The sequence below is a fragment of the Hirundo rustica genome, chromosome Z (assembly GCF_015227805.2).
Source record: "Hirundo rustica isolate bHirRus1 chromosome Z, bHirRus1.pri.v3, whole genome shotgun sequence".
NCBI lineage: Eukaryota > Metazoa > Chordata > Aves > Passeriformes > Hirundinidae > Hirundo > Hirundo rustica.
The window spans coordinates 75,927,013-75,939,600 of record NC_053488.1 but is presented as its reverse complement, the minus strand read 5'-3'; the positions used below and the strand labels follow the sequence as shown (position 1 = coordinate 75,939,600).

The 12,588-nt window shown below is 42.3% G+C and overlaps 1 protein-coding gene across 1 annotated transcript in view; it reads left to right on the top strand.

Moving 5' to 3' along the window:
- GRIN3A (glutamate ionotropic receptor NMDA type subunit 3A) overlaps positions 1 to 12,588 on the top strand; it is a 51,829-nt gene that overhangs the window by 37,362 nt on the left and 1,879 nt on the right. Inside the window, exons 7-8 of the mRNA XM_040091028.1 lie at positions 9,857 to 10,021; positions 10,767 to 10,840. Of these exons, the coding sequence (XP_039946962.1) occupies positions 9,857 to 10,021; positions 10,767 to 10,840 (239 nt within the window). The remainder of the gene's footprint in view (positions 1 to 9,856; positions 10,022 to 10,766; positions 10,841 to 12,588) is intronic.

Below are 12,588 nucleotides of genomic sequence, written 5' to 3'. Positions count from 1 at the left end.
AAGTCCAGAAAGAAGGGCTGGTGTAGCTGCTCCCAGGCTGATTGTCTGACCATAGTCCTTGCTCAATCTTCAGTTGCATCGATTCAATATACACAACTGAATTTTTTGTTCCAGAACTAGAGTCCAACAAGTTAGTTCAGGTGTCTGAACTGAAGGATTCTGTTCATGAAGTCCAACAAGGCCAAGTGCAAGGTCCTGCCCCCGGGCTGGGGCAATGCCAAGCACAGATACAGGCAGGGTACAAATACAGAATGGATTGAGAGCAGCCCTGGGAAGAAGGACTTGGGGCTTTGGTGGATTAGAAATTCAGGATGACCTGGCAGCCCAGAAAGCCAAAGATGTCCTGGGCTGCATCAGTAAAAGTGTGGCCAGCAGGTCGAGGGGGGTGATTGTGCACCTCTGCTCATTCTGGCGAGACCCCAGCTGCAGAGCTGCATCCAGCTCCAGCATCCTCAACACAAGAAGGATGTGGCACTGTTGGAGGAAACCCAGAGGAGACCACAAAGGTGATCAGAGGGCCTCTCTGCTCTGGAACCAGGCTAGGAGAGCTGGGGGTGTTCATCTGGAGAAGACTCCAGGGAGACCTTAAAGCCTCTTCCAATTCCTAACTGGGATCTAAGAGAGCTGGAGAGGGACTTGGATAAGGGATGCAGTGACAAGGGGGAATGGCTTTAAGCTGAAAGAGGTACATTTGGATGAGATAGGAGAAAGAATTTAAACATTTAAGTGTTGAGCCTCTGATAGAGGTTGCCTAGAGAAGCTGTGGCTGCCCCACCCCTGGAATTGTCCTAGGCTGGATGGGAGAGGTCTTGGAGGAACCTGGTGAGGTGGTTGGCATGTGTGCCTGTGGCAGGGGGTTGAAACTAGATGGTCTATAGGGCTTCTTCAAAACCACATTCTTGTAGGATTCTGTGAATCTAAAAAGTCACTCAAAGGTCTGCTGTGTGTCTCTCTCTCTCAGAGCCCCGGCTCTGTTTTTGCCTCAGCTAGCTTGAGAGAGAGACAAACTGCAGTTGGAAGGATTTTTTTCCTCACGGTCTTAAAGATCCAGAGAGGCTGGAACCTTTTCCTTTAGAGAGAGCATGTCCCCATAGATGGCAAAAGGAAAGAGCCTGCCCTTGGTCCAGGAGGAATTATGGCTTTGTTCTGTGATCCTGGCCCCACAGGGTTCAGAGCTCTGTCCGGTCCCCATCCCCCAAGCCAAGAGGTTTTTCCACATGTTCTCCCTGGCTTTCATCCAGGGGGAAGGGGCTAGAGGTGGGACAAGCCACTACCCCATCAGAGATAAGGTGGGAGTGGAACAGAGTTGGATTATATTCCAGTGTGGGAGAATAGGCAGGGAAATGGAGCAGGGATAAACTTAGGGATGATACATTTACCAGGGGAACAGGGGGGTACAGAAGAAACCATTACAAAACCCAATATAAAAATGAAATACAGTATAAACCCAAATAATGCACAACAACAAAGGTCCTTAGGCAATCAGAAAGTGAGCAGAAGCAGAACACCACTTGCAAGTCTGTGCCATTTGTGGAATAAACTCTGCTGTCTCCAGATCTTCATTTTCCAGAGTTGTTAATGCATCTCCCACTTACATCCCCTCTTCTTCATCCATTCCTAATGGCCAAGAACTTGCAGATTTTAGAATGTGTGATTTCTTAGTTGGGAGAAATTTACAAAACTTAACAGCCAAGCAGCAAACACTCTCCAAAGCACAGGTTCTCCACTATTACAGAAAGAATCATGGGAATTAATCTTGGACTTACCTTTATGTTGGTTTGTATCATTTACTCCTGTACAGCCCAGAAATCTCTGTAACTTACCTCTCTGCACTCAGTCACTGTAGTATTTTACAGGTTCACTGTAAGTGTGGACAGTGTTCAACACAGAAGCAGATGATTAATTAAAATAAAAAAAAAAGTCTCAGCTTCTCAGTGGGTTGTCATTCACATGGATTATATACCAAAGAGAGACCCAGCAATTGCCTTTTGACAGCAAGAGTAAAGCTTTGTATTCTTCTATGTCTTTTTGACAAATTTGGTCTGTGGCATGCTGTACCTGTTGACGAAGAGTAATGACCCCAAAATGGGAATATGTAGGTGAAATACTGATCAGTATAGCCTTTAAATTGGTGGGATATCCATCATCCATTTTTGTTATTACCTCTTTAGCTGTACCTGATTCTTATCCACCTGCCACTCCTGGCCACTGAAGTTAATTTTTCTACAGGTTGGTTTTGAGATCCATCTTCCTACTCATCTTTTTTTAACTGATCTTATGCTGGGAAATTATATTTCCTTTGCAGAACTCACTGCTAGCTCTTCCCATCTCTATATGGCAGTGGATGAGCCCTTTGCTCATTCTAAATTGCATTTCAAAACAAAGTTGTCCTGGAAAAAAATTATTCAGCCTAGGGCTGGAAGGTTTGCAATGACTCTTCAAGCTGGGAAACCAATAAAAGCAGTTTCTTTTCTGAAAATGTGGAGGTCAGAAGTACTTGACTCTGCTATTTTGTATGAACCTCTCCAGCAAAACCACCCATCCAAGGCATCTTACCCTGGCCAGCACCTACTGGAACATTTATGGGGATGCAGCTTACTCAGGCTTGGAAAGAACACTGCAGTGAATTGCACTGCACCCCCTCCACTGCTGGCAGTTGTGGGTGGCAGTGGCAGTTCTTGATGCGTGCTAGCTTCTGGCAATACTTGTTAAGTACTATGGGTTTAAAATTATCATATTCTACTTTCAGAGGAATGCCTCTGTGACAAAATTGATGAGTTCCCTACTTAGGGTGAAACATAGTACAGGAGGGATGAGGGTTTGACAGTTATATTTGCACATCATATCTGGACATAATCAATGTAATTTGTTTTTATTTTGCATATAGTACACTCAGCCCTTCCTCTACCCTACTGTTACTCTCACTGATGCCTCTTCAGAAGAAGCCAGGCTCTTGAGACTTGCCCTTCCATCCCATTAGCTCCACCCGAGCTCAGAAGAGACTGCAGAGAGGTTTTTACCAAAAGGGTGGAAAATCACTGGCTGATGTTTCCCAAAGGGGTGGTGGATGCCCCATCCATGAGAGAGTTCAACCATCCCTGAAAGCATCCCAGGCAAGCTGTTCTAATTGAATGCCCCTGCTCATTGTGGAGCAGATGGACCAGGTGGCCTTGGAAGATCCCTTTCAATTCAAAGTAGTCTATGATTCTGTGATTTTTGAGAACCAAAGACTTTGCAATTTTTTGCTCCTGGCAACAAAGCAGCTCTGGAACTCAGCCAGCAGGGCAGCAGGCAGGGGTATCCCTGAAAGGAGAAATGCCTGCAGTCAGTGGGTTTAGCTGGTCAGGCCAGGCAGTGATAACCAGGGCAGGGTTTATCAAGACAGTACAAAAAAGAAAAGCCCTTCCTGGTCCATGCTTTGGGAAGAGCTAACTAAGTGTACACACTCTTTCATGCCTTTTTAGCTACCTTTAGAAAAGTATTACTGTTGAAATTGTATCTTCTGTTTTATTTGAAAGGCTTACGTATTCTCCCTTTTATATTCACAATGTTCACAGGACAACTGGAACTCTAGAACTTAGACTGATTTCCACACTGACTGGCAGTTCGGTCAGGTAACAACCAACACATGGAATAAAAAATGATATACTGTCACATACCATTATCCCAGCTATTAATATCAAGAACTTGCTGATGCTCCATACAAATGGTTATCTAACCTGACATTGAAAATAACAATATATGAAAGGCACATAGGCCCTGCTAGCCCAAACTGACCCTCTCACTGTGGTCCCACTACTTTCCACAGCAGTGATGCTGGGGAAGGCACAGTGCCATGAACCTCCTAGCAGTGCCTGAGGGACAGGTCCAGGCTAACAGTGGGGATTGGCCCTTGACCACAGCCTTCCATCTGATCCAGACCAGCCACAGAGCAAAAATAAAATCCTTTCATTTTATAATTGTGGAATAATTTAGGTTGGCAAAGTCCTCTACAATCAGTGAATCCAGCCATCAACGCAGCACTACCAAGTCCACCGCTAAACAGTGTCCATAAATTCCACAGGTGTAGGTCTTTTAAATCCCTTCAGGGATGGTGATTAATCCTTTTTTTGTCTCCCATCAGTGGTGGGGTCCATGGATGGTTTTTCTCTCAAGTCTCTGAAGGAACTTGCTCAAACTCACCATGTCTTGTGCCTGAATTGATGATCTTTGGCCTCAGCATTGCTCAAAAGACACAATCAGACAGTGCCTCATTCATCTTGCCATGATTTCACCCAGCTGTCATCCATAAAATTGTGCCTTTCTGTCCCCCTTTTTCCTAGTCCCCTTAAAGGTCAACCAATAATTTCCTTTTTTGTTACATCCATCACCTGAGAACCCAACGGTGACTTTTCCAAACTTGAAGCTCTGGTTTGTGTTTGTCCCTGGTGCAATGCAGGTGTCAAGGGAAGGCCATGCAGACACTTCCAAAAAGGAAACAAACTGCCCTGTGCTCATAAAGAGCAGCTGCCCATCAGTCACCTTTCACAGCACTTTGTTACCAGAGCACGAAAAACAAACACAAAGAACAGGGGGAAAAAGGTTCTGCTGGACCAAGGCAATTTTCTCAGTCTGGGGAGGAGATGTGGCCCCTGCCCACAGGAGGAATTGGAAATGTTAACCAAAAAGGGTCTCACAAAGTGTCAGACGTTGCATTGTAAAGGGGTCATCTGAGTTTGGGAAGAGACAGTGTGTTGGACTTGCACTGTGGAAAAAAGTACTTCACACATCAGTCCTGCAAAAAGGAGTGAATGAGTATTGACTCTGTCAACAGTGTCAGGAGATGTCTCCTGCAAATGAGTAAAAGATTTAGATTCATCCATTGAAACTACAAACAAACAAAAGAAAAAAATGACTGTCTGAATAGGTACTGACAGGGCTCGAAAAACTGATGTTTAGAAAATAAAACATTTATTACAAAACTGTTTTTCCAGCTCTGTGCAAAAGTCCTCACAACAAAGAGAGAAAGGAACTTCTCTTGCCAATGTAAGACAATATTTACAGTGACTTGAAATTAGTCACTTGAAACCTTAAAGCCATGGTCATCAGTCTTTGTTAAGGATAATCCCCTCGAAGAGATTAAATATTTCTTATTTTTAAGCTGCCACTTTTTTGAGAGCACAGAAAGCCCTAATAATGAAAACCAAGTGTAAAAATAAGTCTCTGCAGCTATAAGAAATGCCACAATATGGAGAGGGGGACACATTTTAATACCACATAGCTGGTTAAATAAAAGCATCAGCATCAGTAGGATTTTGCAAGCTTACTGCGATATATAAATGAGTTTAGAATTCTGCCCTTCATCTCCATTTATCCCTACTAATTCCTTCTCAGAACAGGCACTGCAAAACTTAACATCCAAACATCCACAAACCTTTCTAAAATCCTTACAGGGAAAATGCAATCAAGGAAATACAGCTTATTATTATAGTTAACACACGATACCCATATTTAGTGTTTGGGTTTAGTGGTGTGTAGCACCAATATCTGTGCTGTGCTGCCAACCTGCAGGTTATCCATAAGAATCTTTACAAGCTTCTAATTAATCAGTATTGGACCACAGGAGCACTTGATGACTTACTCAGTGCAGCCAGGAAGACTAAAGCATTTTGAGTACTAAAACATTCGAGTAGTAGGGAGTAAAACAGGAACTCTTCCCATGAAAACAAATGCTGCAATCACTAAGTGCTGTTTTTGTCTCTACTCCCTGCTCCAAAGTGAACACAAATGTCAGACTGTCTTCTTTGCATCCCTTTGCTTCTACTCTGGGGAAAAAAAGAAAAAAAATGTATATAACTACAGTGGAAACAATAGAAAGTATTTAGATAGCAATTGCATATATGGGCTGATAAATTGGAAAAGTTTCTCCAAGGATATATATTAAAAAAACCCATGAAACAACTTGGAGGCTATTGTAACTGTCATGCTTCCATGCTTAGCACCCATTAGCAGTAATTATCATAATTATCACAGGATTGACTACGCTGCTTATTGCTCCAGAACTATTACATGGCCGTAACTGAGTTAATTCTTCTAAAATGCAGGGAGCTACCTCCTGGATTTATGATTACAAACTTGGAGCAAGGACTGTATTTTTATCCTGGCTTAATACAGAATACACCACATGGTGGACTTTTATTCAAAAGAGAAAAAAAGAAAAAAAAAATTAGATATTGCCATAAAGAAATCCATCAGTTTGTTTTCTGTTGCCAGCATACTCCCAGCCCACACACCCAATCTCCTGGCTCCTACCCCTTGAGCAGAGCAGAAAGCAGTGATGTAGAGATTTTTTTTTTCCTGCTCTTTCCACATACATTCTATGTATGCACCTAAAATATATATAAAGGAGCAAAAAAATAAGTATTAGGGCTTGCTCCTTTAATCAGCATGAAGCAATGAAAATGAGAGGTGCCTCTATTAGATGGTTTCCTTTATTATTTAACATGTGTGTCTCAATATAAGTAATTATGGACAGCTGATAAATAGTCGTTTTACATTGCCTTGTGAATGTGCTGATACTGCTATGTATAATCACTCCATAAACTCCACTCTGTGTTAATTTTTTCTCCCTTACCTTGTTTTCTCCCTTAATTTAGTCTCAAAAATTTCCTTCTACTGTGCAACCTTCAGGCAGCTCTTCCAATTACTTTCTTTATTGCTAGATGAAATATTATTGATGCTTTGTCTTGGCACTTTCATTTTCTAGGAAAAGATGACTTGTTTGGGACAATTTAAAAATCCATCCATTACAGGTGAAAAACTCATCTGGGATGACAGTGCTAGAATTTCTTTCACCTGCTTCCAGGGAAGGTAGAAAACAATTCTGCAGAGCTGACAGGACAGGGAGCCAGACCCTCATAAGCATAAATCAGAGAGGCTTTGCTGAAGACAAAGGAGTTATTTTTCATGTAAGGACCTGGCCACATGTACTCTCTGCCGTAGAGTTTGGTGCTGGAGTGGCATCCAACACTGACCCCAGGGTGGAGGAGACATCCCAGCATGCAGGAATCCCTACTGCAATAGGGCTTTTTATTGTGGTTTTGATGGCTAGAGTTTTATGATATTACATGAAACTTAGTTCCCATGGCAAGAACCACACAGAGGCTGTTACTCTCTGTGACATCCAATAGCTGGAGCCTGGGAGCAGCAGTAGATAAGTGTATTCATCAGATGACTGAATGAATGCATTCCCTTTTAATTATTGTTCTCTTTGTTCTTTTGTTTACTGTTAGCTCTGCACTTCTAAGTAAGTTGTTGCATACTTGCCTTTGAACAGCCTTTCTGGGAAGGGAGTGATTTGCATCAGAACTTCCTGAAGAACTGCAAAAGCACCTTTAACCAGTATGTTCAGCTGTTTGGGATAGTAGGTTTTTTGCTTCTTACAGATGCTTACAGATATGTCAAATTCAAAGTTACAAAGGTCTTAGCTCGGAGACCTCTAAGAAAAAGATTAGACATGGGACCTCATTCTGATGTTATTCTATCTGGGTTAAAAGATGGGCTTCACTGCCAGTTAAAAGAAACAGGTCACACAGACCTACAGTCAAACACTTGGTTCTTGAGAAGTGTAAAGCATTACCACCTGTAATATTTGTGTCACCGTCCTGTGCTCCTAACTGGAAGTACAAACTATGGGACAGCAGGTTCTTGTCAATAAGAAATTGTGATGTGGAAAGGCAACTGATGCAGTCTCCATATCAAATAATCCTTGTGCCAAAACTCTGACCCACTTCTACCCCAGAGCCACTTTGCTATGGTTTTTATGGTTTTCAAGCTGCAGTAAGTTTCTTTAGAAATTACTTTCACACCTCCATTGTATCCTTCAAGCCCCCTAAAGTGTTTATTCACTGGTACAAAACCTCTCATCCCAAAAGTTCTGCTCAGTGTCTTTTAGGACAAGTGTGGTGTCTCTCTCTCTCGGAGCCCCCCAGCTCCCTTTTTGCCTCAGCTAGCTTGAGAGACAAACCACATTTGGAAGGATTTTTCCTCAGGGCCCCATAGTTCCCAGAGTGGGTGTGAACCTTTTCCTTTAGAGAGAGCAGGCATCCATTGATGGCAAAAGGAAGAGTCTCTACACTTGACCCAGGGGGAATCAGGGTTTTATTCAGTGTTTCTCCTGTGGTCCTGCCCCTGCCTGGGTCAGGAGCCTGGTCCCTGTCCCCATTCCTGAGCCAAGAGAAATTCCTCATGTTCCTCCTGGCTTTTATCCAGGGGAAAGGGGCTAGAGGTGGGGACAAGCCACTACCCAGTCAGGGATAAGGTAGGAGTGGAACAGAGTTGAATTACATTCCAGTGTGGGAGAATGGGAAGGGAAAAGGAGCAAGGACAAACCTCGGGATGATACGTTTTCCAGGGGAACAGAGGGATACAGAAGAAATCATTACAAAGCCCAAAATAAAAAAGAAATACAATATAAACTCAAATGATACACAGCAAAAGACAAGGAGGTTGATTTTGGCAGAGGATTCCCAAAACAAGCGTTCATTGCCAGTGGGAAAGTTCTCACTCTGCTAGATTGCTGAAGATCTCTTCTTGTGAAAAACATGGTGTTTCTCACAAGATATGCTATCTCATACCATTGTGTTCTAAAGAACAGAAATTAGGCATGCAAACCAGAATCAAATATGAAAACCGGGAGACAGAAATACAGCTCACGGTTGCTCAATAAAAGTACACAATGGGACTTCCAAGCCCTCAACTTCAGCGGACTGAAGTTGGAACATTTTAAACATTGTTGGAACATCAGTTACCAACTCCATGGCTTAAAATGACCTTAGAACAGGAATTCACAAATGTTCTGTGATGTATCTTTTGACTAATTCCAGTTTCTTTTCCCAACTTATGGAAATAGAAATAACAAAGGAAAATCCCCACCCACAGAGCAAATGAACACAAGGATCACAACAGGTCCAGGGTAGCAGCATCGCAGGTGACACACAACCCTACCCAAACTCTGCTCCTTCTGTTTTTTATTTACTTGGGGAATAACATTGTTTAATAGAAAGACACAACTGGAATTTGTATTCCTGGAAATATTTCCATAGTAATCTGTGGGCCGTAATTTTTCACAAGAGATTTTAGTTATTGGTGGAGACCTGAGAATAAATTACTACATGCATACCTCACCCACACATTGTAGTGCAGGTGTCTGTTGTACAGATTTCTGCTCTATACAGTTTCTTAGTGTTCGAACATGATTAATGCCAATAAGACAAATTAATTAAAGGCTTCCTACGTGACATGGAAAGGGTGAGTTGGCAAAAAAAGGTGGGAGTGTTCCTGTTTTCCACAATCGCAGTCAGAGTTCCTAACAAACCCAATTTCAGTCTGTTAATGTAGGGAGTGGAGGGGTTCCATTTTTGTGCTACTTATTTCACATTTTCTCCATGACTCCCCATGAAGGGTAAAGCACAAAAAGGGAAAGTTAACGATCAATTCCCAGAAAATATGAACATTAGCTCCCTGCTGATGAACAACTTGCTTTACAGTTTATTGAGTGCATTCTATCAAGCAGTACCTGCTTTTACAAATGCAAAGACTGCAAACACTGGATTCTTGTGCGTGTCTAATACTCCACCTCATTAGGGAAATGGCACCAAACTCAGATGTTTGGCTGATCCTCTTCCCATGACAGATCCTTTGCTCTGACTGAACACCAAGCAGCACAGAATGGCTGTGAACTATAGCCAGACTATTCTGCATTATTTAACCACTGTGTACTCAGTTAGACCACATTTCCACATGAGGAAACAAAGCATCTGCTTCAGCACACATAAGAGCCTCCTGCATTAACCTTCCCTTTTGATTTTATTCACAGACACTGCAGATGGGGATAAAGCATTTCTCAGGGCTCTTTGTGATGTTGTGTGTTGGCTTTGGTTTGTCCATTCTCACCACCATTGGGGAACACATCATATACAGACTGGTCCTGCCACAAATCAAGAACAAATCCAAGATGAAGTACTGTCTCCATACCAGTCAGGTACATGTTCTGAAGGGGCTCTGTGAAAGTTGTGTGGCTGACTAAAAAAGCCTGGACAAGAACAAGGTATAAAATGTTGTAAGAGCACTGACAGTTGGCTTTTGAAGGATGACAGTAGCTTCTGGAGCTTGGAAAGGCTGACCTAAGAATGGAATGGGAAACACGGAGGAAACAATTTAAATATTCAGTTGCAAAGCTGACAGAGAGATCTTTCCATTTGGCTTGTAGCCTCACAGCTCAGCTCTTTGGATGACAGAAGCAACGGTGTTGCTATTCTGAACTGGCAAACCAGAACATTTTATCTTAATGTTACAGGTTCCCAAACCTGTGAGACATCCCGGAAACGCTGGGTATTGTAAATGCTCCCTCATTATTCTAGAGAAACTAATGCGACAGATTTGCTCGGGGTGTTTGCTCTAAAGTAAGAAGTTACTTTACAGCAAAAGGCACAAAAGGGAAGAGCTTCCATTGCTTTAAAGCAGCACAGTGGAAGAAATCTTTAAAAACTATTTTAACACCAAAGATTATTCTCAAACTATTCATCAACCTTTCAGCTTGCCCTTCTTTGGGAAAGTACAGGAAAATAAAGCTGTTGTAATAACAAAGCACAGACAATTGCTTGTATGCTTCAATGTGCAAAATAATTTATGCTCAAGTCCATCGGACAAAGCCTAAATTGTTTACCTATTTGTGGAGTCACTTTTAATCTTGCCTTTACTAATTTATGTTCCTCTTTTCCCTCTAGAGATTACATCGTGCTCTGAACAGTTCATTTATTGAGGAAAAATGTCAGCCTAAGAAGAAACAAGTAGAAAAGAGGTAGGAAGTTCTCTATGCTTTAAAACACAAACTATAAAAATTACTTTGAAATTAAATACCTTGTAGTTATGGATCTAATATACCCCAAAGGTAATAGAATTTGGGGGGGGGGGGGGGGGGGGGGGAAACCACCACAAAAACAAACAAACAAAAAGAAAACAACAACAAAAAACCCCCACAAGACCGAAGTGACTTATGAGGAAGGTAGATTTTTTTTTCTAGTATTAAATTTAGAAATCTTGTTGTTTCATGATTTTACATACAGCTAATAGAAAACCTCTCATTCCAAAGACAGGCTTTGCAGTTGAAGTCCATTGCCCTTGTATTTAGGGGTTTAATGATTCTCATGCCAAAATACTGGCAGGTAACCAGGGCTTTGGGAGGTAGAGCCTTTAGAGAGAAAGAGAGATCAGGCACTCACATGCCTGAAACTCCTTCAGCTCTCTTTTGTAGAATGAGAAACAAGAAAGCTGAGGCAAGGAAAATGCAGTCCTTTCATAAAACATTGTATCCAACAAGTGCCGTTGGAGTAAAAAGGAGGCAACAACCTTGCCTTGTTTTCATAGCCTGTGTCTTCTGCAGGGGAAACAGTGGGATGCACAGCTTCCAGGAACACAAGGTATTGTATGGAACTGTGCACATACTCAGCAACTCAACCTTACTGATGCACTTTGTAACAACACAGACAGCAACACTACTTTTCCACAGAGAAGTTCAGGCACAGAGTATAGAATTTAAAAGGTCTTCCAGATTGTTACTGGATGTTTGGCCTGACTAAAACCCACAGATGTCAATGTATGTTGTGTTTCTTCGATATTCCTCTGCTAAAGGCAGCAAATATAAAAGAGTAAGCATCTCTAAGCTCCTAAGCTGCCTTTATACACAGAAGTGTCTAAAAATGCCTGCAATTGATCTCCTCTGTTCATTCCTTCATCTTACCAAAGAACACCATGTATGGTGCCTCCTTGCACACAGCCACTCCTGCTTTTGATCTGTGAGCAGCAGGAGAGGTGATGAGTGTTACAAAATGGTTCCTCCTGCTGCACCTTCCTTGCTGGGTGGGACAGGAGGAAATGGTCCATAAGCCCCGCAGGTAATGGCCTAGAAAAAAATCCATGCAAATAATCTTCCAGTTTGAGAGAGTGAAGATTACTGCTGTCCAAAACCTCCTGCCTACACAGCAATCAGCCCACAGGGTTGTCCATGCACACCCACCCACTGTCCTTGTTCTTCTCAGCATCCTGGGGCTGCTGTTTGCACAGAATTGTGATGAATTCAACTTGACAGACCCAAGAGTAGGGTGTCCAGTGTGTCAGGAACACTGATGTGGCAAGGCACAACAGAACTCTCAAATCACTTACATTAGCACACGTGCTTTCATTCCTGCTGGGAACAGAGGAACTCTTAAAACACCAGAGATACAGAAATGAGGTGCAAAGAATTGGCATCATGCTATCGCTGGTATCCTCATGGCGGAAAATCTGTTGGGTTTTTTAAGGTCATTACTTTCCAAAACTAGGAGAGCTGCTTGGCATCAGTAGCTCAATTGTACATAGTTTTATTGACTTGGGGAAACTGGAGTGCTAATTGTTGACTCTGGCTTTTGTTAAAATCAACTGCCCAAACTTCCCATCCTTTAATTTGAAATATGAGAAAATAGCTGATCTGCACAAAAATAAATAATTCTGCACACACATCTCTGTTGGGATTCTCTGAGCATGATCCTGGCAGGAGCTGCAACTCCTGCC